Source organism: Equus quagga, chromosome 4 (genome assembly GCF_021613505.1).
Source record: "Equus quagga isolate Etosha38 chromosome 4, UCLA_HA_Equagga_1.0, whole genome shotgun sequence".
Classification (NCBI taxonomy): Eukaryota; Metazoa; Chordata; class Mammalia; order Perissodactyla; family Equidae; genus Equus; species Equus quagga.
In genome coordinates, this window is record NC_060270.1 from 96,045,899 (window position 1) to 96,073,335 (window position 27,437).

At 36.3% G+C, this 27,437-nt stretch overlaps 1 protein-coding gene across 3 annotated transcripts in view; it reads left to right on the forward strand.

Annotated features, from left to right (window-relative positions):
* GALNT13 (polypeptide N-acetylgalactosaminyltransferase 13) overlaps positions 1-27,437 on the forward strand; it is a 465,368-nt gene that overhangs the window by 197,862 nt on the left and 240,069 nt on the right. For all 3 annotated transcript variants that reach the window (XM_046657834.1, XM_046657833.1, XM_046657835.1), the window contains one exon: positions 530-698. In XM_046657834.1, coding sequence (XP_046513790.1) covers positions 530-698 — 169 coding nt within the window. The remainder of the gene's footprint in view (positions 1-529; positions 699-27,437) is intronic.

Here is a 27,437-nt window from a genome sequence, read left to right on the forward strand (position 1 = left end):
TTTGAAAATACTTTGAGAAAAGAATCAAATGGCGATGAGGATACAGGATTATCAACCTTGTTTGCTTTAAATAGGTGTAATGGCAGTAAACATGTGAATACCCAACCTTTTAATTGGATGTGAAAATAAATTAATCTTGGTATATTTTCAAAAGTTTTTTATTTTGCACAAGTTGATCTGCCCAGTGCTCAACTTGTTTCCTCTCTGATAGGTAGATGAGAGAATGTAACAAAGAAGTTTTAAACTTTGGTATTTTGTGTTGCTTAATTATTAAGTCTTAATGATCGGTCAGATCATATAATATATCTAGACTTGAAAGACAACATGTAGCATTGAGTTAATTGATTAAAATAGGTTGTTTTCTCAGTGTAGAGTATGGTGCGTAAAAGTCAATAGAAACTTGATGATTACATTAGTAAGCCAGTATACAAATAATCCACTTCAGAATCGAATCCAACACATGAGTTGATTTATTCAGTTCATTATCTGTGTGTTTGTATGTATGTGTGTCCCTGTGTGTGTCTTACAGCTGTTATTTCAAGAAACCAAGAAGGGCCAGGAGAAATGGGAAAGGCTGTGCTGATTCCGAAAGATGACCATGAGAAAATGAAAGAACTGTTTAAAATCAATCAATTTAATCTTATGGCCAGTGATTTGATTGCCCTTAACAGAAGTCTGCCGGATGTAAGATTAGAAGGGTGAGTTTATATGTGTTATATAATCCTATATATTAGTAATCTCCGTATTTCAGAATATCTCAGAACTTTAGTTAACTCAGATTATTTCAGTTCTAGAACTGTATGGTTCTGAATATCTATGCCACAGCAGGAATTTACTGTGCATGTTTATGACGACACATATTAATGATTTTCTTCTCTGGTAGAGCAAAATGTGTTAGTTGCAAAGACATTACAGAATACACAAGCCTAACAGGTTCTTCTTCATTAGATGTGTTTTGTTTTATTTTGCTTTATCTTGCCAAATACAGAGCAAACATGCTCTTTGATAGATTATTTGCTTGTCTACATAGAAAGCTCTTACACTTCGCTTTGAAAAACTATATATATTTCTGTTCCACAGTAAAAATAGGAAGTTGCCTGTATGATTTTTGACCCTTTAAAAATTATCTATTATGAGTTGCAGGAATTTATGCTGCTATTTATAATTAGAGTGCTCAGTTATCAGTCACGCAGGAAATATTCACTCGGAAATAATAGTACAGCATGAGAAATGATGTTGAAAAATTCAACTTGTGTGTGATTAACTGTAAGCCATGCTCTAGACTGTTGAACATATTTTAAATGGAAACAATAAAAATCAAAATATTTAGTGTCAATATTGTCACTCTAGTTTATAGTCCTTATAAAGCAAACTTTTGACACTCAGGAAAGACATGTCTGAGATTTTAGAAGATCTCCAAGTTTGCAGTTATGCTCCAGTACACATTTCTATGTAAATAGAAGTTGTTCTTTGAGCTACATAATGACTTTCTTTATATGAAATAAAATCATAGTTAATGCAAATAAAGTTTGCCACCTATAATGGATTATATCAGTATCATAGTGATGTTAATATCATGTTTACTAAATCTGACTTTTTCTTTCTGAATTATTTCAAATAAGACCAAAATAGATGGGGCCGTCCTCGTGGCTGAGTGGTTAAGTTTGTGCACTCCGCTTGGGTGGCCCAGGGTTTCGCTGGTTCGAATCCTGGGTGCGGACATGGCACCGCTTGTCAGGCCACGTTGAGGCAGTGTCCCACATGACACAACTAGAAGGACCCACAACTAAGAATATACAAAAAAGCAGGAAAAAAAACAAAAAAGGAAGATTGGCAACAGTTGTTAGCTCAGGTGCCAATCTTTAAAAAAAAAAAAAAAGACCAAAATAGAGTAACCAAAACCTTATTGAGATGCTGGGGCTGGATTGTCCAATGGTTTATTTGGTAGCTAAGTAACTGGTTTTATACACCCTTGTGTGTTTTTAAAATGTCTCTCTCAACAAGATCACAAGTGACTACATGTTATGGATATTTTTGGTCCCCAGCAAATAGCTAAAACATTGAATATTACATTTGTGCATTCCAAAGGCCTAAATAATTTTACAGGTATTTCTGTCCGTATTTGTATATGTTTGTTTGTAGGTATGTGGACACATTTGCATTTTTAAAGATATACAGTAAGCATATTTTGAGCATTTTAGATGCTAAGTTTATAATGTTATAATGTTGCTTTTATGACTTTCTTTTATATACTATGTTGTGATCAAATGGGTAAATGTGATACTTCTGTATTCAGGAAAACCACGTAAACGCTATTTCAAATTTTTAAAAGATCTTTATTTTCAGCTATCAGAACATAAATACATTAAATTTTAGATCAAATCTGGGATGATTAAGGGAAGAATTGCTTTAGTAAGAGCCATCACTTAAAAAAACAGAGGCAGGGGCTGGCCCAGTAGCGTAGTGGTTAAGTTCGTGCACTCTGCTTCAGCAGACTGGAGTTTGTGGGTTCAGGTCTCAGGCGTGGACCTACACACCGCTCATCAAGCCATGCTGTGGTGGCATCTCACATACAAAATGGAGGAAAATTGGCACAGATGTTAGCTCAGCAACAATCTTCCTCAAGCAAAAAGAGGAAGATTGGCAACAGTTGTTAGCTCAGGGCCAATCTTCCTCACACACACAAAAAAGAGGCAAAATCTTCATTGAGCAGTCATTTAAAATATTTGTGGCCAATTTCTTCTTTTAGGAATCATTTAGCATGTTAAGTACTTTACTTGAGTAATTAGGCCTTAGCTATGGAAACATTCGACATTTTAAAAATGGAGAATTCATATTGCTTAGTATAAAAAGTACACAAAATGGCACACTTACTGTGGATATTATTGCTTGAATTTTGAGATTTTACAAATAGTCGTTGAAATAATGTTAGTGAAATAAGTAATTTTCTGTTTTGTTTTTATGTGACACCATAGTGTACGCTATCAGTAAAAAAACATAAATACCATCCAAAATTCCTAGACAAATCATAAAGTGTGTATGAGGTTTACTGAGGACGTTATCTTGAACGACTCAATTGTGTGACTGCCTGGGAACAATGAATGTTGAAAAACACACCATGAATCAGATGCCCAAATTGTTATTTAACATATGTAGAAATCTGTTAATACTCATTTGCTGTAGAAAACGCTTTCTTTCAATTTTGGTATTAGTTCCAGTTTAATTTTTGGATAGTTATGTCTTAAAGAGATATGGACACATTAAGCTAGCCTCAATGATGACGTATAAATGATAAAAAGATATAAAAAAATGGGATTTACACATAATTACTTAAAAAAGATCTTATTTCAGTGGAAAACTTAAGTTGACATTGATTTAGAAAAGTGTCAGAACTGCCCAAAAAAGTGAATTCATTCAAATATTTCAGTATTTTTTACCAGAAGATGCCCTTAAACTGGCTCAACTGAATTTGTCAAATTGTCCAAATAGTTTAAGGTTGTGTTTAGCCTTAATATCAATCTACAGATATTCGAGGATGTGTTCAAGGAATAAATCTAATAAATATCCCATGTTTTCACAGAGAAGAGACTAGATAAAAACATCTTATTTTGGAGGCAATTGTGATGAAACATTAAGACAAATTTAAGTTAAGTTCTGGAATGCCCATCCCTAGGGATGTTTAAACATTTAGGTTAATTTACTTATTTACTTAATATATTTATTAATGGGTGTGATACATTTTTATATACTCTTTAATCATTTGAGAGATGTAGAATAATAGTGTCGCAAATCACATGGCACTGGAAATTTTAAGTGCAATCAAGGTTGAAGGCTGTACTAAATTTCTTTCTTTGAGGGCCTCAGTCTCTGAGATTCTTATTATAGTCTCGATATAGTTATAAATAAAATTCCAGACAGCTGTAACTGAACCTCGCTCTCCTTTGCCCATCCTCCATGAATTAAAAAAAAGAAGTGAAAAATGAAATGCCATAAAATTCTGATTAGGAACTTTCAGAAAAATGATGTTGATTTGATATATTGATGGATTAGCATTAAAGATTTGTTAGCATATTTCTCATCAATTGTGTGTCTAAAATCTTGTAAAGGTATATAGTACAGATTTAAGAATAGGGCTTAAATATTTCTGTTTTCAGAAAGCAAGTGAGTACATATCATTTTTTTCTTTTTAAAGATTTTATTTTTTTTCCTTTTTCTCCCCAAAGCACCCCGGTACATAGTTGTATATTCTTTGTTGTGGGTCCTTCTAGTTGTGGCATGTGGGATGCTGCCTCAGCGTGGTTTGATGAGCAGTGCCATGTCCGCGCCCAGGATTCGAACCAACGAAACACTGGGCCGCCTGCAGCGGAGCGCGCGAACTTAACCACTCGGCCACGGGGCCAGCCCCCGTTTTGTTTGTTTTTTAACGTAAGATTTTTGTGATAATATTTGGAGAAAGAGAAAAAAGAATTACCAGATTAAAGAAACCCATTAAGAAATATTAAATACACTATTTTTGAACACCTAATATGCTAAGACGTGCCAAGTACTGTTCTCTGTGTGGGAATATAGCAGTGAACAAAACTAGGACTTTGCTTCATGGAGCTTAGAACAAATACAGAAGTAAGATGGTGAGGGGTAGAGAGTAGAGTCGTGAGGGAAAGCGTCTTTGAGAAACTCACATTTGAGTAAGTCCAGTGGACCTTGAGCACCTAAATATTATAATTTCTTTTTGCTAATATACTGAGCTGTTAAATATTTCCTAGCTTCTTGGAACAGACGATGCTAGAAATGTAACAGCTCTATGGATATATAAGACACCATAAAGATACAAAAGCAATGAAACAAACGTTAAGCAAATTCATAGGTACGTGTGTGTGTATTTGTGTTATTTTTTGAAAACAGTGTTTGAATTATATTTCCATGAAAGCCAGGAAAAATCACATTTTGGTTTGCTAAGATGTCTGTAGGGGATGTTATCCCATGCCTCTGGGCTTTCCTGGAAGTTGAGGAAATATGACTCTGATCATAATCAGTGAGGTGGGTACATGACTGTCTTCCATCATATGCAACACAAATAGGGGGAAAAGACAACTGTGGAGAGAGATTTTGCAGGTAATTAAGGGGAAAATCTCTAGATAAGACACCAAAACCCACAGGTTTGAGATTTAGCTCTCTGGCTTACTCTTCGATCTTGGGCAAGTCATTAATTTTCTAGGCCCCAGTTCCCTTTTACTGATTAAGCCAACTAATCAATCAGCCAACAAACCAACCAGTCCCAGTCATTTGCATAATATAGGCTTAGCCTTGTGAACAGAAAAATGGATATAACAGACCTAGACTGGAGGAGTCAAAGGAATATATTTACATAAACAACAAATTACAATATTGTATGAACACACCTGTAATTGCAAATTGACAAAGTAGGAATAGGGTTACCCTGAGTTCTTGGTGAAATTTTTATAATGATAATTATTATTATTCTATGGAATTCTTGTATGCCCTCTAGCTCCTTTTTTTGGATGAAGCGAGGAAACTTTTTAAGCAATCGGCTTCTCTCTTTACTCTGCAATTCTTTTTGAATAAGAAATTAGCTGTAATTATTGGGTGAATATTTATAAAAAAGCTATGGGCAAGTAAAACAAAATGCTAAGGTTCTTTAGCATTTACTTGTATTCAGACATTTAATAGCACTTCAAGTTCTGGTATTGAGTTATTTGAAGGTTATAATGCAGCTGGCATTTAAATATATTTCATCAGGGAAAAAATGAGGAAACAGGAAATTTATTTCAGCTATTTATATCCTAGACCAAATAACTGCTCCTTACGTATGCACACTTGCAAGCTGATAAAGAGAGAAAGAATCTAACAGTCTTGCATTATTACTAGAAGCAGAGCTCTAGCATACAAATTCTGAATAAGCTGCTCTCAAAGGACAAAGAGTTTATTTACTACATAAAACAGAAATAAACTGTAGTATATATTTTCCTGTGCTCAATCTTGTAAGTGTACCTATCCATTTATATGGATTGCCTTTCCCATGAATTAAAATATGGCGAATGTAGCCTTGATTGCACAAAGGGAAATAGAAAATGAGAATATTAATTGGATTTCTGATCTCTGTTCCACATCTTTTCTTTTTAATTTGAGAATTACTACAATTTTCATATACTGGAAAAATTTTTGCCTGTGATGATAATAATAATTTCTGTAATACTTTGATTTATGTAACGTGCTCATGTGGAATTGATTTCAGTACCCAAATTAAAAGTGGTTTGTAAGAATGTCTATGTGTGTTTATGTATGCATATAAATATATATATATTTGAAAAAAATGGAGATGATAGGTATTATTCTCTTTGGGATAATAATACTGATATACGATAACTTTCCTTTCAAATATGTTGAGTAAAACATTTCTAGGCGTGTTCACAGGGACACATTTGTGTACCTCTGTAGGCAGAAAGCATGCTGTATAACTCCATTTATATTTGAAATACCCCACAACAGTCTCCTTATTTAAGTTAATCTTCTGACATTATTTTGAAATTTTTAGAAATTGTGGTAAATATACATAACGTAAAGTTTACCATTTTAGCTATTTTTAAGTGCACAGTTAAATAGTGTTAAGTATAAAGGGGATCAGATAATGTCGCCCCAAATATACCACTTTGGCATAAAGATTATCTTGATTGGAAGGCAATTGAGAAAAAGCAGACACAGGAAAGGCTGTCTGCCCTCCCCTGTCTGCCTAAAGTAAGGCATAAATTTCCCTTGTGAAGGTGTCCCCCTGTCTTGGACCAGGAAGGAAACAACAATTTTTTATCACTGGAGATGCTGATGGTGCTGAGATGACTCTGCATACTAACCCTTACTAAATGACCCTTGTTGTCCACTAGATTCCCCCATATATTTGCCTTCCCACAATTTACCACCCCTAGAAACCCAAACCCCTTTTCGTTTGTCTTGTCACTTCTCCACGGTTTATCACCCTTTGTTAAAATGATGTATAAGCCCCGGAGTTTAACCACTTCTTTGAGTTTTCACTTGTTTTCTATGAAGACCTCCATACATGTAAAAACCAAAATATTAATATCAAATAAAGTTTATGTACCTTTTCTCTTGTTAGTTTCTTCTGTCAGTTTAATATGCAGGCTCCAGGTACTAAACTCAAGAGGATAGAGAAGTTTTTTCCCTCCTCTACAAATATGTTCACATTATTGTGAAATTGATCTCCAGAACTCTTTTCATCTTGCAGAACTGAAACTCTAGACCCATTACACAACTTCACTTTCCCCCACTCTCCCCAGCCCCTGGCAACCACCATTCTAATTTCTGTCGCTATGAATTTGGCAACTCTTGGTACCTCATATAAATGGAATCATACAGTATTTGTCTTTTTGTGATTGGCTCATTTTGCTTAACATAATGTCCTCAAAGTTCATCCATGTTGTAGCATGTATCAGAATTTCCTAACTTTTTAAGGCTGAGTAATATTCCATTATATGTGTATATCACCTTTGTTTATCCATTCATTTGTTGATGGGCGATGTGGTTGCCTCCATATTTTGGCTACTGTGAATAATCCTGCTATGAACATGAGTGTACAGATATCTATTCAAGACCCTGTTTTCTGTTCTTTTGAGTGTATACCCAGAAGTGGAATTGCTGGATCATATGCTAATTCAATTTTTTTTTTGAGGAAGATTAGCCCTGAACTAACATCTGCTGCCAATCCTCCTCCTTTTGCTGAGGAAGGCTGGCCCTGAGCTAACATCCATGCCCATCTTCCTCCACTTTATATGTGCGACGCCTGCCACAGCATGGCTTGACAAGAAGTGCGTAAGTCCGCACCCAGAATCCGAACCGGCAAACCCCAGGCCACCAAAGCAGAATGTGCGAATTTAGCTGCTGTGCCACTGGGCTGACCCCTAATTCACTTGTTAATTTGTTGAGGAAACACTTTACTATTTGCAATAGCAGCTATACCATTTTACATTCCGGTGTACGAGGGTTTCAGTTTCTTCACATCCTTGCCAACACTTTCTTTTTCTTCTTTTGTTTTTTTTGGTAATGTCTATCCTAATGGGTGTGAGGTGGTATCTAATGATTTTGATTTGCATTTCCCTAGTGATTAGTGATGTTGGTCATCTTTTCATCTGCTTTATAGCCATTTGTATATCTTCTTTGGAGAAATGTCTATTCGAGTCCTTTGCCTGTTTTTTAATTGGATTGTTTGTTTTTTGTTGTTCTTGAGTTGTAAGAGTTCTTTATACAGTCATGTGCCGCATAATGACATTTTGGTCAACAATGGGCCACATATACAACAGTGGTCTCGTAAGATTAGTACCATATAGCCTAGATGTGTAATAGGCAGTACCATCTAGGCTTGTGTGAGTGTACTCTATGATGTTTGCACCATGAAAAAAATCACCCAACAACACATTTCTCAGAACAGATCCCCATCATTAAGCGAAGCATGACTTATATTCTGGATATTAACCTCTTGTCAGATTTATGATTTGCAAATATTTTCTCCCAATCTCTAGGTTACCTTTTCACACTGTTGATTTTATCTTTTGATTACAAACAGAGATTCTAAATAGTTTTAGTCCAGTTATCTATTTTTATCTTTTTTGCCTGTGCTTTTTGTGTTATATCCAAGAAATTATTGCCAAATCTAATGTCATGAAACATTTCCCCTGTGTTTTCTTCTAAAAGTTTTACAATTTTAACTCCTACCTTTAGGTCTTTGATCTACTTTGAGTTGATTTTTGTACGTGATGTAAGGGTCCAACTGCATCTTTTGCCTATGGATATATCGTTTTACCTACAACATTTCTTGAAAAGACTGTCCTGCCGCCATTGTGTCCTTTGTGTCTCGTTGGCACCCTTGTTGAAAATAATTTGACAGTATACATAAAAAGTTATTTCTCGGCCCTCTATTTTGTTCCCTTTTTCTATGTGTCTGGTTTTATGCTGATACCACCCTGTTTTGATTACTGTAGCTTTGTAGTAAGTTTTGAAAATGAAGGGAAAAAGTAGATACCAAACTCAAGATAACTTCCGGGGGAAGAGAATGCAATTGAATTTTCAGTTGTATCTGTGTGTGTGTGTGTGTGTGTGTGTATGTGTTTGTGTTTTAAACCTGAAGCAAATAAGGAGGAGGGAACAAACTGTAAGTAGAGATGACCCCAAGTATATTTTGAAATGATATATTATCATTGGTGACCGATTGCATGTAAAGGAAGAGAAAACAGAGGAGTGAAAAGATAACTCTAACGTTTCAAATTTGAGAGATTAGGAGATTGGTGGGATTGCTGATTACGCACCCCACCCCCAACACACACACAGAGGCATACTTAAATAGTGCCTTTAATTTGGGTAGTGAAATTAATTCCCTACATGAGCACATAGATAAAAGTATTGTAGAAACTATTGTTATCGTTACAGGAAAGTTTTACCAGCATATGAAAGTTGAAGTAATTCTCAAATTAAAAAGAAAAGATGTGTAACAGAGATCAGAAATCCAATTAATATTCTCATTTTCTATTTTTCCTTTGTGCAATTGATGCTACATTTATCTGTACAGTATTATCATAATTGAATGAAATATAATTTTTTAAAAATTTTGAGATTCTAATATTTCTAAAATTGGCCCTTGAGAGTAGATATTGTGGTTAAAATGTGTAGTTTTTTACTTACCACCTAAAAAATCTAATTTAAAAAGTAAAGATGGTTTCTTAACAAACATTTGCAGATTAATTCAACTTAAGAAAGAGTATAGTTGCTATTGCTACAAAAATCCTATTTGGAAGGAATATTTGACTTCTGTAAGAAATTCTTCCTCACTATTTTTTCCCATTGATAGATGTTTTCTGTACATGAATCCGTGCCTTAAGAGAAGGCTAAATTGTTCTAATGTCAATTTACAATGTTATTTTGCTGAAGAAGAATTTGATTCCATAATTAATATAGCTTAACCCATGACAGTAAGATGACATCGTTTTATTGACATGGGAGATGTTGGCATATTTCTAAAAATTCTCATTGTATATCATAATTAATATTATCATGACCTTGCAAACTCTCCCTGTAGAAACCAAGATATTTCTGAGTGATAATTTCTGAATAAATCAGAAAATTTGTGTTTGGTCTTTGAACTTTAATTTTAATATCCTAATATTGCTATGCAATTTTGTTGGATTAAAACATGCTAAAAACAATGTTCAAAAATAAATAATTTTATTGTGTACACTCCACATCCAACTTGAAAGAGATGGAACGTAGGTATTGGTTATCATTTTATGATAACAATATATGTGTACTAATATATTTTTCAGCAAACATTTATGTATTGCTCTTATTGTGTTTTACTTTATTTTCCCCCTGACAAAAGGCATTCTTTCTCTTCTTTTTATGTCCCTTTAACATTTCTTGTAAAGTCAGTTTAGTGGTGATGAACTACTTTAGCTCCCTTAGCATTGCTGGTCTGGAAAACTGTTTATCTCTCCTTCTCTTCTGAATGATAACTTTGCTAAGTAGCGTATTGTTTGTTGCAGTGTTTTTCTTTCAGCACCTTGAATACAGTCATCTCTTGCTGTCTCTAGGGGATTGTTCCAGGAACCCCCATGACTACTAAAATCTTGGATGCTCAAGTCTCTTATGTAAAAAGGTGTAATACTTGCATATAACCTATGCACATCCTCCTGTATACTTTAAATCATCTCTAAATTACTTATACTACATCATTTAAATGATATGTAAATAATTGTTTTTACTGTATTCTTTTAGGAATAATGACAAGACAAAAAACTGTGTACATGTTCAGTACAGATGCAACCGTCGTAAGCCTTTTCATCTGTGGTTGGTTGAATATGTGGATGCGGAACTCACAGATATAGAGGGCCAACTGTATATGGTGCCACAGTCCTCTGGCCTGCAAAGTTTCTGCTGAAAAATCTGACATTAGACTTATGGGAGCTCCCTTGTACTTAACAAGTTGTTTATCTCTTGGTGCTTTTAATTCTCTTCTTGTCTTTAACTTTGACATTTTAATTATAATGTGTCTTAGTGTGAGTCTCTTTGGGTTCCTCTTATTTGGAACTCTCTGGGCTTCCTGGATCAGGATGTCTGTTTCCTTCCCTAGGTTAGGGAAGTTTCCAGCCATTATTGCTTCAAATAAGATTTCTGCTCCTTTTCTCTCTCTCTTATCCTTTTGGGAGCCCTATGATGTCAATGTCAGTCTGTTTGATGTTATCCTATAAGTCTCTTAAGCTATCTTCACTTTTTTTTTAACTTTTCTTATTGTTGCTCTGATTAAGTTCCACTGCCTTTTCTTCCAATTGAGGATCTTTTCTTCTGCTTCATCTCGTCTGCTGTTGAACCCCTCCAGTGTGTTTTTCAGTTCAGTTAGTGTATTCTTCAGCTCTGTGACTTCTATTTGGTAGTTTCTTATATTTTCTGACCAGTATTTTGTTAGAAATTAAAAACAAAACAAAATAAATATAGCACCAATCTCCATCCTTAGGGAGCTTAAATAACATAGTGATTAGGGAGATCTTTTTCCTCCATGAATTAGTAAATATAAATGACAATAAATTCTGTAGCAATAGTAAATGTAGCTACTAATCAATATTTGTTGAACTTTTACTACATAGCAGGTGTTGCACTTAGTAGCTTACCTGCATTATCTCATGGGATTCTCAATAAAAGCTCATGAAGTGTATCCTATGTTTTGTTGTGTTTGTTTTATGGATTAGGAAACATACTCAGAGAGGTTAAGGAACTTCTCCAAGGTCACACAGCTGACCTTTGGATTCAGGCAGTATAACTCTAAGTATATGCTTTCAACCACTGGAGAATGCCAGTGAACATAATAGAGGGATGGACAAGATGAATTTTGTAGAAATATGAGCCATGAGTTAGCCCTTGAATAATGAGTTGGACATATAAGGGAGACCACAGAAATTCAAAGTGGGAGGAAGAAATGAGGAGATGCACAAAATAGGATGATTATATGGTATGTTGGAGAGAGTGATCTAATTTATCAGTTTATTTTGAGGACTACTCATACAGTCATGCTGACAGTCACGCTGACTCGTATGGTCGTGATTATATCCTCGAGAAGGCCTCTCATGCTTTCCATCAATCGCATGACGTTTCCCTTGTCTATTCGCTTTTCCACTTTGTAAATTATTATTTCATAATTTCAGCTCTCCCCATACCGCCTGATACCTCCACTCCAATCCTTCCTGTCAGGTTATGATCTTATTTTCTATTTTATTGAGAAAAATGGAAGCAAATGGAAGAAAATTCCTACTAGTCCCACCTTGGATCTACCCCTTTACTTGAATTGCAGCCTTATACTCTCCCTTCTCTCCTGTTACTCTGAATGCAGTGCCCCTGCTTCTACTGAAAACCAGCCCAGCTATTGCACACTAGATGCCACTCCCTCTTAATTACTCAAGAGTATCGTGCAATAATTCTTCCTGCCTCTTCAATCGTCAGTTTTTTCTTTCTCTTGGGTATATTCTTAACTGCATGCAAACATGCCATTTTTTCTCCCTTAAAAACAAACATATAAACAAAATAACTCTTTAGAGAACACTTCTCCTCACAGATGTCCATTTCTCTTCTTGTTCAAAATCTCCACGAAAAAATTGCTTGACTTGCTGTCTTGAACCATCCCCCACCTCCATTTTGTCCTCAACCTACTTCAGTTAACTTTAATTCCCACAATACCATCAAAACTGCTCTTGTCAAGGTCACTGATGATCCGTGTGTTGCTGCATTTAATCATAAGTTCTCAGTCCTCATATTTCTTAAGCTATCAGCATAATTTGACACAGATGATTTCTACCTCCTTCTTGAAACAGATTTTTCACTTGGCTTCCAAGTCGTTATCCTGTCCTAGTTTTCTCGTACCTCTCTGGCCATTCCTACTATTTGTTATTTGCTGGTACCTTTTCTTCTCCCTAACCTCTAAACGTAGGTATGTTCCAAGGATAAGTCCTTGGAGCTGGCCTATTTTCTGTCAGCATTCACTCCCTTGGTAATTTCATGTAGTCTCTTCATTTTATAAATCATCTCAATCTCCAGGCTAGAACTCCCCCTTGACATCCAGAATTAAACAGCTAACAGTGTTCTTGATAGCCTCACTTGAAAGTCTAACACTAATCTGAAAGTTAATGGGTCTCAAACTCTGCACCAGATAGCCCCCATAAAACCTCCTCTTTTCCTAGAGTTCATCATCTTAGGAAATGGAAGCCCCATTTTTCCAGTTGCTCATGACAAACTTGGAGTCTCATTTGAGCACTGTTTCTCTTGCAACCCACGTCTGATACATCAACAAATTCAAAATCTTACCTCTTATCATCTCCACTACTGCCATCTTAGTCCAAGCTACCAATATTTTTCACCTGATTTATTATGGTAGCCCATTAAGTGTCTTTTGTTTTGTTTTGTTTTTTGTTTTTCCTTTGGTACCCTACAGTCTCTGATCAACGTAACCGTCAGAGTAATCCTGTTAAAATATGTCAGTTTGTGCTAGGACTTTGCTCAAATCTCTCCAGTGCTTTGCATCTCCCTCAATGTAAAAACCCAACGTCCTTTCACTGTCCTACAAAGCTCCTCATGATCTAACTTCCCACGACTGCGCCCACATTCTGTGTTAGTACTCACCCACTTTCTCTCTCAGTTCCAGGTACAGTGAACACTGGAACACACCAAGAACACTCCCACTCAGGGCTTTTGCACTTTCTATTCCCTCTGCTTAGAATGTTTGTTCCCGGAATATCCACATAGTTTATTCCCTTCCCTTTAAGGTCCTTCCTCTAATGTCACCTCCTCTCTGAGGTCTTCCCTGACCACATGGTTTAAAATTACATCCACCCATGACACTTTCTATCTCCTTTTTCTGCTTTATGTTTCTCCTTTATACTACTGGCTACCTAAGATAAAGCATGTTTTACTTATTATCTACTTTATTATCTGCTTCCCCCACTAGAACATAAGTTCATTGAAGGCAGAGATCTGTGTTTTATTCATTCTGTATCCCCAGCTCCTAGAAGAGTTTCTGCTATATGGTGGGCACTCAGTAAATATTTCTTGAGTGAATTTATAAATTAATGAATGACGATATATATTCTTATAGTATTTAGATGACGTGACAGGCAGAAAAGCTTAACTTTGATTTTGTAATCAAAAGAGAGCTGTTCCAGGTTTTCAGCATGATAGTGACGTGATGAAAGAAATGTAGATCTGTATGGGCTAAGTTGGCATTTTTGTCATCTTTTTTTCCAGCAGAACACTTTAGCCTGGAGCAGAATAAGAAAAAAGTGGAAATTAGAAATAATCCAATATTGGAGATTACTACAATGTGCTCTTTAAAATATTAGAGCAAAGTTGAAGTATTTGGAATTTAACGATAGCTAAGGGAGGACTGAAAAATTGTTAAATTTAATGTTGGAGATCCTATTTTTTTTAGCTTCTATTTGTTGAGCAACTACTGGGTGCAAATCACTATGCTGGATGCTTAGAAATTCTCAACCTTTAGTTCGCCTTTCCAATACTCAAATTAGGCTTCAGAAGTAAGTGGCATTATTCTCATTTTCCAATTAAGGAAACTGAGGAGAGAAGAGATATTTTTGTTTGGGCTGAACTATTGGAAAGGGCTTTCTCCCATAATTCCTTCTAAACTTGCTGCCAGATCCGACTTCCCAGGCTTTGGATGATTTTTATCTGTTGTTGCCTGGCCATTTTCAGCTACTATAAAAGTCTAATTTTAAATAGTAAGATGTAGCCTAGTTTTTGGCGAATATTGGATGGCTATCATACTCTCCAAAGAAGCAGGCATTTATGTTTGTTTGGTTTTTTTTTCCCAAGGAAGATTAGCCCTGAGCTAACATCTGCCACCAATCCTCCTCTTTTTGCTGAGGGAGATTGGCCTTGAGGTAACATCTGTGCCCATTTTCCTCTATTTTTTTTTTTTTTATTTATGGGATGCCTGCCACAGCATGGCTTGATAAGTGGTGCATAGGTCCTTGCCTGGGATCCAAACCTGTGAACCCTGGGCCACCTAAGTGCGTGAACTTAACAGCTACGCCACCAGGCGGGCCCTATATTTTCATTTTTAATGAGGGACACTTTGGAGATTTCTTTACTGTACAATTGCCAAGGTGGACTAAAGACTTCCAGCTGGTTTCTCTCAGTGTCCGCCCTCAGTTCCTGCTTCAGGCAATACACCACCTGAAGACTTGCTTCTGGGCCTCTCTTGCCTCAGCAGACAGCCTTTTAGAGCAGAGAGCTCCATTGAGAGGCCTTGAGTCCAGCTACCTCCTACCATGTCCACTTGCCCTGAGAAACTCATGGTTCCTTGCCCCACAAAACTTGGAAATGCACTTTTCTAACTACTGACTTATTTTCCCCACTCAGACTCTTCTAGGGTGCTTCCTGCCTTGCATGTCTCCAAACACCAAATAAATCAAGTCATGATTCCCTAAGTATTTTTTCATTGCATTCTGTTATGGCCCCAAAACTTCACAAACAATAAACATCTTTGCAAGAATGAGATACTGATCTCTTCACAGCTGTCCTAACCTCTGAGAATGAAGTCTCTGTAATTTGGTTTGATAAGTGGGAAGTAATTTTCTCCCCTTCCCCAGAGGTAGGAAATATCACTACATACCCAATTCCTTTGAATTCCCTTACTACATTGAACTCTTCTTCAAATTCCTGATGTTCTCTCGTAGAGGCTGGAGGTGAGGTTAGAGATTTATAGCCACAGTATCAGTTCCGTTATCTTTCCAGAAGTTTCTTTTAGAACCTGCGTTACCTATCACTAGCTGACCTCGGTTTTGAGACTTGCTGAAATGGAAGGAAAAGTATTTTTCTTATCCTGTTATACCTCTCCACATTTATGTGTTATCAGACAGCATGCAAGTTTCAAAGCCAGAATTTGTACATGGCTCTTTGACTCCAAAGTTGTACTCTTGTTGATGTTCCTTACTTGAGTTCTTTGAGATGGCAGAAGACACTGAAATATGCATACAGCAATGAGGGGTCAATGGTAAAAAGACTGAGATCATAAATATCTATTAAATGCTATTAATGAGTATTCAAATACAATGGATATGTCTGCATTTAAGGCATTTAGAAGTTCATGCTAAATGCATATCAAGACCAGATGATTGAAGTAAACCCTGAAGTAGAAAGAAAAATAAATGTGAGTGGTGTCATTTTAGGGAGTCCAGAATTGATATGCATTGTGGTGGGAGTGGGGACAAGAGGGAACAACACAAATGATTGAGGGGGTGGCTGAGACAGATGGTGTGGACTTCAAATAAAGAAACCCAGAGGGTGGTAGATAAATAATGATGAGAGAAGCATTGGGGATTAAGGAAAAGTTGGACAATCTCATCCCAAGAATTCAGGAAATATAGGGAGAGATAAGGCCTTTAAATGTGTACTACCTTTGACAGTGAAAATTATGCAACAGCAAATAACACTTGGAAGAACGTTTTTTTCAACATTTTTGTTATAACCTGTTGTTACAGCCAAGATGATCAGGTTGTAATAAAAGAAGAGGCTAAGCAACGTAACAGAATCAAGTGTATTTTTTCTTTTGAAAAATTTTGTTGTGGTTTTTCATCCTAACGTAAATACTCTATATCATACACAAACAAACCAAAAACCAAAAAAAAAAAACAAAAAGCTGGAGTCAAATGAGAAAAATTGTCATGTACTCATGTAATTAAAAAAAAAAATTATTGGTAAGAGAACCACCAATGTATATATGTGGGGAAATATTTAACTTTTATTAAATATTGAACAATTTAACTGTTCAATTTTTGTCATGTACAATTCCAAAATAACATAACTTTTAAAAAGACATTTAGTGCCTTTCAAACAGTTTTGGTTATCTGAGAGTCAATTCAACTGTGAGTGATTTTAACAGAAGTAAATTGCTTCAACTGTGTGCTTAATAGACTGTGTCACAAAACTTCAGTCCAGAAAACAGGAGACCGAAAGATGTGAGGTGTGCATGAGATGCACGTTTCAGTCACAGCCTGGCTATGGCAAATGCTTTCTGGGGGAACTTGGCTGGGGCCACACAACTACCATATTTTTATATTTAGTTTTTATGATATGGGGGGTAGACAGAAATAGAATCTTCCTAATAAAGAATATTCATTTATTTTTTAACTGCTGGAATATTTGTGTCTTACAAAAACATTGTTAGATAAATTAACACAGATTCTCATCCTCACTGTGCTTGTGGCAACCAAAAAAATATTTGTTGGCAGATTATTAGTTTCACCTTCATGAAATTCTAGTGATGAAAGTGTTAGTTTTGTGGCACCTTTAAATATGTGAATGGTTTTCACACTGTCCTTGTTGGGTTTATAGTGACCCTTATATACAGTTACTATGACCATTATTGTGACTTTTATTTCCCGCTCAAATATTTTGTTACATTCAATACACAAAATGTCAGATGAGTTAGTGACATCATTATCCCTTGTAGTAATTAGCTGAGTTCTCCAAGATCATTTATGAAAAAGGACAAGACTATGTTTCAGCCCACATTCTTCAAATACTTGAGTGTTCTACTATTCGTCTCACTGCCAATGTCCATTTGACACCCAGCCTGTGGTGGCTGTGTGGTCTTTGGGACAGTTTTGCATTTGATACCCAATATCCAAGGTGATCGTGTATTCTTTGGTGCAGTTGTCTATGCTTAGTATCTGGGGTGATTGTTTATTCCTTAAAATTCATTTTTTTCCTCTTGTTGTAACTTTTTCTTTTTAAAAAAGTTTTATTGAGGTCACAATAGTTTATAACATTGTGAAATTTCAGCTGTACATTATTTTTTGTCAAGCACTGTATATATGTGCCCCTTCACCCCTTGTGCTCACCCCTTAACCTCCTTCCCCTTTAGTAACCACTAAACTGTTTTCTTTGTCCGTATGTTAGTTTATCTTCCACATATGAGTGAAATCGTATGGTATTTGTCTCATTGTCTTTCTCTGTCTGGCTTATTTTACTTAACATAATACCTTCAAGGTCCATTCTTGTTGTTGTGAATGGGATGATATTGTATTTTTTTATGGCTGAGTAGTATTCCATTGTGTGTATATCTTCTTTCTCCAGGCATCACTCGATGGGCACTTGGCTTCCTTCCACGTGTTGGCCATTGTGCATAATGCTGCAATCAACATAGGGGTGCATAAGTCTCTTTGAATTGTTGATTTCAAGTTCTTTGGATAAATAACCAGTAGTGGGACCGCTGGGTTGTATGGTATTTCTATTTTTAATTTTTTGAGAAATCTCCATACTGTTTTCCATAGTGGCTGCAACAGTTTGCATTCCCACCAGCGGTATATGAGGGTTCCCTTTTCTCCACAACCTCTCCAACATTTGTTATTTTTTGTCTTGGTGATTATAGCCTTTCTAACGAGTGTAAGGTGATGTCTTAGTATAGTTTTGATTTGCATTTCCCTGATGATTAGTGATGTTGAAAATATTTTCATGTGCCTATTGGCCATCTATATATCTTCTTTGGAAAAAAGTCTGTTCATATCTCCTCCTGTGTTTTGATCGGGTTTTTTTTTGTTGTTGAGTTATGCGAGTTCTTTATATATTTTGGAGATTAACCCCTTGTCAGATATACGATTTGCAAATATTTTCTGCCAGGTGGTAGGTTGTCTTTTCATTTTGTTCCTGGTTTCCTTTGCCTTGGTGAAGCTCTTTAGTCTGATGAAATCTCATTTGTTTCTTTTTTCTTTTGTTTCCATTGTCCAAGTAGACATGGTATTTGAAAAGATCCTTCTAAGACCGATATCAAAGAATGCACTGCCTATATTTTCTTCTAGAGTTTTATGACTTAGGGTCTTACCTTCAAGTCTTTAATACATTTTGAGTTAATTTTTGTATATGGCAAAAGATAATGGTCTACTTTCATTCTTTTGCATGTGGCTGTCCAGTTTTCCCAATACCATTTATTAAAGAACTTCCCTTTCTCCATTGTTTGTTCTTAGCTCCTTTGTCAAAGGTTAGCTGTCTGTAGATGTGTGGGGTTTTTTTTTTTTAATTTTTTTATTTTTCCCTATTTCTCCCCAAAGCCCCCCGGTACATGGTTGCATATTCTTTGTTGTGGGTCCTTCTAGTTGTGGCATGTGGGATGCTGCCTCAGTGTGGCTTGATGAGCAGTGCCATGTCTGCGCCCAGGATTGGAACCAACGAAACACTGGGCCACCTGCAGCGGAGTGCGCGAACTTAACCACTCAGCCACAGGGCCAGCCCCTAGATATGTGGTTTTATTTCTGGGCTTTCAATTATGTTCCATTGATGTGTGTGCCTGTTTTTGTACCAGTACTATCCTGTTTTGATTACTGTGGTCTTGTACTATATTTTGAAGTCAGGGATTGTGATGCCTCCAGCTTTGTTCTTTTTCTCAGAATTACTTTAGCTCTTTGGGGTCTTTTGTTGCCCCATACGAATTTTAGGATTCTTTGTTCTATTTCCATGAAGAATGTCATTGGGATTCTGATTGGGATTGCATTGAATTTGTAGATTGCTTTAGGTAGTATGGGTATTTTAACTATATTTATTCTTCCAATCCATGTGCATGGAATATCTTTCCATTTCTTTATATTATCATCAATTTCTTTCAATAAAGTCTTATAGTTTTCAGTGTATGGGTCTTTCACTTCCTTGGTTAAATTTATTCCTAGATATTTTCTTCTTTTTGTTGCAGTTGTAAATGAGATTGTTTTCTTGAGTTCCTTTTCTATTAGTTTGTTATTAGAGTATATAAATGCAAATGATTTTTGTAAGTTGATTTTGTACCCTGCACCTTTGCTGTAGTTGATTATTTCTAGTAGTTTTTTGGTGGATTCTTTATAGTTTCTGTATATAAAATCATGTCATCTGCAAACAGTGAGTGTTTCACTTCTTCCTTGCCAATTTGGATTCTTTTTACTTATTTTTCTTGCCTAATTGCTCTGGCCAAAACCTCCAGTACTATGTTGAATAGGAGCTGTGAGAGTGGGCACCCTTATCTTGTTCCTGTTCTCAGAGGGATTGCTTTTAGTTTTTCCCCATTGAGTATGATGCTGGCTGTGGGTTTGTCATATATGGCCTTTATTATGTTGAGGTACTTTCCTTCTATACCCATTTTTTGAGATTTTTTATCATAAATGGCTGTTGGATCTTGTCAAATGCTTTCTCTGTAACTATTGAGATGATCACGTGGTTTTTATTTCTCGTTTTGTTAATGTGGTGTTTCACATTGATGAATATGTATTTTGAGGAACAAGATCATAACAATGAGATGTTAGTAAAAGTGTGGAGGCTAAGTAGGGACACATAGAAATATCTATTTTAAACTGGGATTTTAAAAAATAGTAGTGTACAAAAATTCAGAAAACAGTAAAACAAATTTCTCCTCTATCATTAGCCATCTAGTTCCCTTAGGTCGCATCATTTGCATTCCATAGGTCTTGTTTTCTAATTTATAAAATAAAAGCATTTACCTTGATGTTATCCCAGCTTTCTTTCAGCTCTAAGATTCCTTCTTAAAATGAGTATTTTATTATGATATGACCTCTGCCTAATGAAGATTGCTAAATCACTTGGCATACCCGGTAGTGCAAAGCCTTTATATCGTGCTGAATTACAGATGCTGGGGTGTGTATAAAACTTTCTTGTAGGCAGCAATGCAGGCCCAGTGTAGACATTATATAGAATTATTCTAATGTTCCAACACACAAGGCAGAATAAAAGTTTAGAATTGATAATGGAAAAGAAGCTATGAATTCAGAAATTCACAATATTTTTAAGACAAATCTGGTAATAGTGGTAAATTACCATAAAAATGGTCCAAAAGGTGGTCTTTGGATGATAAATGGCTTAAATATAACTGAAATATACATAGAGCATGTATAACATTTCGTTTCTAGTTTATAGTGATAACGTTTGAGATTTGGAGTTATAGCTTAAATACTTAAAGTATTTATGTGATTTCCATAACTAAAAGTATTTTTTAACAAAAAGTAATAGAGGCATCAGGTACCTGCCATGCAAAGGAAGGATATGTTAAATTCATTAAAATATACAAAAAAGTCTAAATTCGGCATTCTGGAAAACAAATGACAGGGTTCAGGGTTCAGGAGTAGGAACTTTATTGACTCAATAAATAGCTGTTATATTTAGCTAAAAGATTCATTCAATTTATCTACTCAGAAGATTTATATAATTTTCCTATTGAAAAGCTATTCATAAGGAACATAAGAAAGCACACAAGGTGTCAACCTCAATATTTGTAATTTACGTTTAGAATTTGGATACAGAATAGATATTTGAATTTGAATACACACACACAGAGAACATATCCAATTTAGAATTGAGAAAATCAAAAAGTTTGGGGAAAAAATCAACTATGTTATTTATTAAAATTAAAAAGTTTCATTTATTTATAATAGGTTTTAAGCTTAAGGTGGACAGGATTTGAGGCTAATTTGTTTCATTATTATAATTCTCATGTCTAGCAAAGTATTTGATACAAAGTCTATACTCAATAATTATATATTGAGTAAATTGGTAAGTACATTGTTTGTAAAACTAAAATCTAAATGAAAATCCCACACTGAGTGAAAATTGTGCCTACTATCTCAGAAGAGTTCCGAAAGAGAACTCAAGGAAGGAAAACTAATGGAAAGAGTAGGATGCTACTTATTTTCTCTCTTAAATCAATGTTCGTGTGAAGGAAAGATCAATAAAAATATTACTCTTAAGGAGTAGAAGAAAATAATCTAACATGTCAATTAAAAGTTTGATATTTTTTGTACAAAGCTATGTTTCCTAGCTCTATTTGCTAAGAAGGCTAGAAGCAGTGACACCCAGCAATTGTGAGCACATCTAGTTCCCAGACATTTGTTTCTAAGTGCTATTTCTTGATAAAATTAACCAGGGCTCATTAGTGAAATAACTTTCATTAGAAATTCCATTAGTTTTAAAAAGTGCATTTGTTTTTTGCCCACAGTTACTAGAAAGATATATGTTTTGATGTGTAATTCAGTGGTTTCTTTATAAGCAAACTATTAACAGACATAAACAGAAAGTATTCACAAAGAAGAAAGCAATATTAAATAATATTGTGTCTATTTATTTTGTGGATTTATACGCTCAGGCTACATGTAGCATTTTACAGCCAAAATAAATAAATAAATAAGTAAATCTTACTAAAAAAAAAAAAAAAAAGTTTGATATTTTTGTCCAGAGATCTTTGCCTCTTCTCTGTCTACAAAAACAAAAAGCATCAATAAATTTGTAAGGAATCCTCCTATTTGTCTGTTTTCTTTTGAGGAAAGTTCCTTTCAGCTTTGGGTTTCTTTTCCTTCCTTTTCGTTTTTCTTTTTTTTCACACATTTGGTGATTGTCACAATTTTCAGATATTGGTAATTAACTGGGCCATATGTACATACTTACAGTTAGCTTCACTATATCATCAAAATAAAAACAAAATCAGCTTTAGAAAGGATAAAGCATTGACTTGGGTCTTTAATCATTTTAAGATATGATCGAGAATGCTGTAAATGAAGACTTATGTGCCTGTTATTATTTGAGATTTCTTTTGATTCTTTGGTTTTCATCAGTATTTAGAATTGTTCGAATGTAACTTTTTGGTATAAGATGCAAAATAGGATTCTAATTCCTTGTGGTGAGAGAACTAAGGATTATTCTGGATCTTTCTCTTAGATGAAGAGAGAGTCTAAAAGAATCATTATCAAGGGGCACTGATTGTAGTTTTTGGCTGGAGAAAGTGAAATTAAACCAGGATCTGGGCTCCAAGCTGAGAAGAAAATTACACAAAGAGAAAGGCTATTAGAAGAATTCACTAGAAAGGATATCATTGGGTCAAACACCACAGGTGGTAGAAGATTTTCAGTTGATTATGAGCTCAACAGAGTGTTGAGCAGAGGCACGTTTTGCTTGAATCTTTGAACACAGGGTTGTTATTTCAGAGTCTGCGTGAGAAATTTGGATGTCATGGCCTAGGTCTGGTATGCCGGTCAGAAATTTCTCCTGGAGTTTCACACGCCTAAACAGAATAGCTTTCTATTTGTTCCGAAAGACTGGCCGAAAGGAACTCAACTAACTTGTTCACTAAATAAATATTGTTAGTGCCTACCAGGTGCCAGGAACCGTGCCAGATCCTATGATTGAAAATATGAATTAGACATGCTCCCTGCCCTTATGGGATTTACATTCTACTTGAGGAAAAGTGAAAAAAGTACACAAGAAACACCTGTGTATTAGAAAACTTAGCATGATCAATTGATCTGTTTCTCCAACAGACACATAAAGCACTTTAAAAAATTGTATTCTTCCAGAGCTGATAGCGGAAGTTTAGTACTAATTAGGCTTTTGATGATTAAGCAACTTTCAGGAATTAGTTTAAATATCTGATAGGTTAAAAGAAAAAGGCAAACTCTTCTTTGAATGAGCTTTTTGTGAGTGATCACAACAGCAAACTTCTCCCCTCACATTCAAAATAAGGCAAAAGGCTTTCTCCTTTACTTCCCGTTCTCCTTCTCTTTCTAAACATTTCAGTCCCAAAGCTGTTAGGTGGGGCTGGTCATGGGGGAAGGACCATGGTTACCAATCGGAGAGTCAGAACCCGTGCAGGGTGAGGAAGTCATCCTTGTGTGGTCCTAGGTGTCAGAGTCTGTAGAGTTTAAGGAGAGCAACCACGTGAGCGTCAGAGCCCAAGCGGGGTGAGGAGAGAGTCCTCATAGAAAGATGGATTTGAATGGAGTATCTGAACCGGTGCAAGTGTAGGATGGCAGTCCCATGGGAGGTGGTCTGGCATGGCATGAGAAAGGCATCCTCATAGGAGGACTTCCCAAAACAGGACCTTCGAACCTGAGTGAAATGAAGAGTGCTTCCACATGGGGGCCAGCCGTTTGTGGTTTCAAAGCCAAGTCAGCTGTGCACTCCATGACTGCATGGGGAGATGCATTTGGCATGAGGACCTGCAGGCCAAGTGTAGTGAGTGGGTTGTCCTTGTAGAAGCTGGCCCATGGAAGGATGCTGGAGCCTGGGTACGGTGAGAAGGGCTGCTGGGTGGCAGGTTAGTCCAGAGCTGAATGTAAGAGGATGAGTAGCGTGAGGAAGCTGACCAAACTGAGCTGAGGTGGTACCCTATGCTGAGTTTCAGAGCTCATTTGGGTGGGGAAGGTGACTGAGGTAATGGGAAATTGGTTGCATACAGTCGGGCTTCTTATTGTCAAAAAAGGAAGATAAAAACGTGGAAGGGGAAACACTAGAATGAACCCTGTGATATTGGAATGGAATTGGGAATATCAATGTTAACTTCTGGATTTCAATATAGAGAGAAAGAAATAGAAATAAATTTTAAAAGGTACATGTGCATGTGCGTGCATGGGCAAACACACACACACAAACACACAAATTCCTACTGCTGTCCACTGAGAGAACTTGGGAACAATGGCATCCCAATAACAGTGAGCATACCTAGCACCATTATACTGCATTTCTTAATACCACTCTCCATAAAAGAAACCAGAACTCCTTAGAGAAATGGCTGGTTGCTGGCCTGAGGCAGGGAAAGTTTAAGATGAGCTTAGAGCATCTTGTATCAGAGAGCAGGGGAGTACATAAAGAATGATGGAGTACACAGAAGCCAGGGTGAAAGGGCTCCCACTACCCAAACTGGGGACAAATTTAGTACCAAAATAAATTTAAAATGATATTAATGGATTGTAACTTATTGAATGAAGTAAGAGTCCATGAGTCTATACTGTTGTGAGTAAATGAATGCATAAATAGACATTTTGGTGAGCAATGGGACGTTTAAATAAAGGTCTGCCATACAAACATACTTATTAATTATCAAAGGGAAAAGGAAGGACACTGCCTTAATGAAATGACGAAAGTGAACACAGTCGGCAGTTGGATGAGTCAAAATCTTGCCCCACCTGATAGCATTGAGCAGCTCTTCCGTAACCTTCCTGCCAGAGATGCTTAATTTGACTCTATTCATGAGGAACGTTAAACAAATCCAAACTGAAAGGCATTCAACAACAACAAAAAACTGGCATGTAAACTTCAACATTTCAAGGTCAGAGAAGTCAAGGATAGCCTGAGTTTGAAGGAGACTAATGAGATATGACAATCATATGTAACTCATGATGTTGAACTCAAGCCTTTTCCTTTAAAGATGTTGTTAGAGCAATTGGTGAAATTTGAATAGTGTCTGAGTATTAAATGGTAATAATGGGTCACTTTGAATTTCTTTAATTATTGAATCGTAGTTATGTAAAATAATATCCCTATTTGTGGAAAGTTCTAAAATATTGGGGTTAGTGCCTCATCATGTTAGCAATTTAGTCTCACAACGTTCAAAAGAATTCTTTATATTATTGTGGGGTTCTGAAAATATTTTTTTTGATGTCTTGAGTTAATTGGAGATGTGCCATTCGTTCAAAATTATTTCAGAAACTGGTTAAATATGTAGCGTCTTAAGTGTTACAGATTAGTTTCCTTGGGACTCAGGCTCTGAGACAGAGATTACCTTGCAGCAGATTTGTTAGGAGATGCTCTTGGGATCAATATTTTTGGGAAGGAAGAGAAGGAAGCAGGAGTGGGCAGAAGGAGAATTCCACTGGTTTGCTGATAAATGTTTAATATCTGATTCTCTGGAATAATAGTGATTTTTTGTTAAAGCTCTAATTTATAGTGTTAGTCCTTTTCCATGGTGTAAGTGTTCTCACTATGGCTGATTATAAGTTACCCACTTGATATCACTAGATTTGAAGTAAAGAAGAGTTAGATGTGCAAATCAGCTCTTGTGAGCTGATACTTGCCAATTTTAGCACCCCACTGAGTTGAGCTGTGATGAAGCCTGAAAGGAAGCTTCAGCCAATCGTATGGAGAGTTTTGAGAATGGGATGTACCTTCAAAATTGTCCCAGATTTGCACAAGTGGGCCAGATCACTACACCCCTGGATTGATCCATCATTGGATACAGGTGCCTTAGGAAAGGAGACGTGGCTTTGAGAAAGGCAGCCCTCTTCAGAGGTCTTCGAACTCGAGCTGACACCTGGGGCTATTTGCCAGCAGCACTCCAGCACTTGGATAAGTTCTGTTTTCCCAGTTGAAGATCTGGGCAGCACATCATAGCACCTGTCATGTTCAGTGATGAATCCCAATGTTTAAGTCTCACCAAATTCATACAAAGAAATTAGGGACGATATATAGAGAGACTCAAACATTGAGAAACTCTTCTTACCCCCAATTCTGTATCTGTTAACACCATGTCAGGAGTTCCAATCAGTCTTCTTTAAAAGTTTTAATTTTGATGCATTAAATATTTAAAACAAAACATTATGAAAATTATGCATGTTTTTAAATTCTGAAGGATCTTTATAAATAGAATGATAATTTAGTATATTAAAAAATTTTTTTTCCCTCTTTGGAGGTGGCTTTTTCCTGTGATAGTCCATCTTTATTCCCATAGCCTTTCATTAAGTATGAAGTTGCCAGTTTTGTTAGGCTGAATGATCCCTCCTTCCCTCATATGTCTACACCCTAATCCACAGAATTTGTGAGTATTATCTTGTCTGGCAATAGAGACTTTGTAGGTGTGGTTAAGCATACTGAGATAGGGAGATTATCCTGGATTATTTAGGTGGGCCCACTCTCATCACAAGGGTCCTTGAAGAGAGTGCAGGAGGAGTCAGTCAGAGAGAAGGCAGTGTGACAATGAAAGCAGAGATTGGAGTGACTCACTTTGAAGATGGAGGAAGGGGCCACAAGTTAAGGACTGCAGTGGCCTCTCCAAACTAGAAAAGGCAAGGAATGGGTTCTCCCCTCAGAGCCTGCAGAAGGAACCAGCCCTACTGACACCTTGACTTCCGCCTGGTGAAACTGATTTCAGACTTCTGACCTCCAGAACTGTAAAAGAATAAGTCTGTGCTGTTATAAGCTACCACATTTGTGGTAATTCGTTACGACAGCCATAAGAAACCAAGACACCAATGCCAAGGAAAGCCCCGGAGTTCAAGAGTTCAAGGTGTTCTTCCAGGTCTGGTAGACAGAATTTAGTTCACATTTACAAGGACTTTGAGATGTTAATTGTGGGTGATAAGCAACTTTTAGGCTATGTAGGGAGTCCTCTAGATTGATGTTTGTAGCAATTATGTTTCTTTGCTTTCAAGGAAGAGAAGCTATCTCTAACTGACTTAACCAAAAAGTAAATATATTTATAGTATTTGAGGTAACACAAAATACAAGGGAAGAGGAAGATGTGAATGCCTGAATGCACAAGAAGCCAATGTCATTTAATGCACAAGAACCCAAGCACGTCCAAAGATCTGGGGAGCAGGAGCATAGCTTCTGGAAAGAAAGATGCT